Source organism: Condylura cristata, unplaced genomic scaffold (genome assembly GCF_000260355.1).
Source record: "Condylura cristata isolate star-nosed mole 26May11 unplaced genomic scaffold, ConCri1.0 scaffold00126, whole genome shotgun sequence".
Classification (NCBI taxonomy): Eukaryota; Metazoa; Chordata; class Mammalia; order Eulipotyphla; family Talpidae; genus Condylura; species Condylura cristata.
In genome coordinates this window covers 42,795-44,745 of record NW_004567227.1, presented here as the reverse complement: position 1 = coordinate 44,745, position 1,951 = coordinate 42,795, and the positions used below count along the sequence as shown (strand labels likewise).

Sequence of the window (1,951 nt, the reverse complement as noted above, 5' to 3'; positions counted from 1 at the left end):
ACAGAGACAGCCTGAGCAACCTGCGCCGCTACTACAACCAGAGCGCAGCGGGTGAGCCGGCGGCGGGGCCAGGTTACCCCCACCACGGAGGGTCGGGAACCCCGGACCCCGGGTCCGATCCTCACTCCGAGATTAGTGGTCCCGCCCGAACCCCAAAGAGCGGGCAGGGCCGTCGCCTCTAGGTCAGTTTCGGTTTATTCCCAGAGGAGGTGGGTGCGGGCGGGGTGACCGCGGGGCTGACGCTGCGGGACAGGGTCTCACACCCTCCAGAAGATGTACGGCTGCGACTTGGGGCTGCGACTTGGGGCCCGACGGGCGCCTCCTCCGCGGGTACAGTCAGTTCGCCTACGACGGCGCCCACTACATCGCCCTGAACGGGGACCTGCGCTCCTGGACCGCGGCAGACGTGGCCGCTCAGATGACCAGGCGCAAGTGGGAGGCTGAAGGAGTAGCAGAGTTCGTGAGGAGCTACCTGGAGGGGGAGTGCGTGGACTGGCTGCGCAGATACCTGGAGCACGGGAGGGAGATGCTGCAGCACTTAGATAAGAGGGGTGAGTGGTCTCCTTCCTCTTGGTCCTCAGGCCGGCACCCCATGAGGAGAGTGGAGTAAGGGTCACAGCAGTGAACCCCTCTGGTCAGGGAAGAAGGACCCCCACCCCACCCCTGGTTTCCTGACTCTCCCAGAGGACCCAACTTTTTTCAGAACAGCTGAGGAGTCCAGTCTCTCCTGAGCTGAGGGGAGACCAGCCCTGAACTCACCTGCACAGGATCTTTTTTACCCGGCAGTCACCAAGGTCTTACTGGTGAGGACATTTTTCTGGTCTGACTCCTGATTTTCTAAGTCCCCTGGTCAGGAGCAAAAGCCTGTGTTCTCCTTGTTAGAGACTGTCCTCCTATGCAGAGCTATCTCCCTAATTCTAGAGCTTTCTAAGGAATAAGTGATTACCCCAGGCTCCCCAGCCCAGGCTGGTTTCTAGACTGTGTTCTTCCTCTTCCAAACCCACTGCCCTGTCCATTTGGAGGATGGTCACAGGAGGCTTTTCCAGCGTCCATGAGGGGAAAACCCAAAGTGTGAATGTTCATGCCCTTCTTCTCAGATCCCCCAGAGACACACGTGACGCACCACCCCATCTCAGACCATGCGGTCACCCTGAGGTGCTGGGCCCTGGGCTTCTACCCTGCGGAGATCACCCTGACCTGGCAGCGAGATGGGGAGAACCTGACCCAGGACATGGAGCTGGTGGAGACTAGGCCTGGGGGGAATGGAACCTTCCAGAAGTGGGTGGCTGTGCTGGTGCCATCTGGAGAGGAGCAGAGATACACGTGCCATGTGCAGCATGAGGGGCTGCCGGAGCCCCGAGTCCTGAGATGGGGTGAGGAAGGGGATGTGGGCACAGAGGATCTTCTCAGAGGGATCAGGAGTCCTGCTGGACCCCTCAGAAGGTCAGGGTGAGGCCTGGGCTCAGGGTCTCCCACCCCTTCCCTTCCAGAGCCCCCTCCTCAGTCCTCCATCCCCACCGGGGGCCTCATTGCTGGCCTGGTTCTCCTTGGAGCTGTGCTCACTGGGGCTGCGGTGGCTGCAGCTGTGATGTGGAGGAAGAAGCACCCAGGTAGGGAAGGGAATGGGGCATCCTGTCCACTGGGAGCTTTCAAGTCCCAGGGGGACCTTGCCCCCACCCCCCATTAATGAGAAATACCATCCACACACATATGTTGCCCAATGTGAGGTGATTACTAGCCCTCTTGTAAAGCATTTTTGAAAATGAACCCAAAATTGGTGGCCTACATAAATCTGGTGATGAGGCCCTGATTCTCAGCAAATGGCCAAGGGGAAGGTGCCTGCTAAGCACAGACCCCAGGAGGCAGTTCATCCAGTTTCCCCTCATTTCCTTTCTTTATGTTTCCCAGTCCTGCCCTAGGTGTCCATTCATAGTTCTGGAAAATTCCCTGT

At 59.0% G+C, this 1,951-nt stretch overlaps 1 protein-coding gene across 1 annotated transcript in view; it reads left to right on the top strand.

Annotated features, from left to right (window-relative positions):
* The window catches only part of LOC101619893 (class I histocompatibility antigen, Gogo-OKO alpha chain-like), an 18,168-nt gene extending 16,481 nt beyond the window's left edge, over nt 1-1,687 (top strand). The window contains 5 exon segments of the mRNA XM_012734937.1: nt 5-51; nt 254-291; nt 293-551; nt 1,098-1,373; nt 1,491-1,687. Coding sequence (XP_012590391.1) covers nt 5-51; nt 254-291; nt 293-551; nt 1,098-1,373; nt 1,491-1,687 — 817 coding nt within the window.
* Nucleotides 1,688-1,951: the final 264 nt, after the last annotated feature.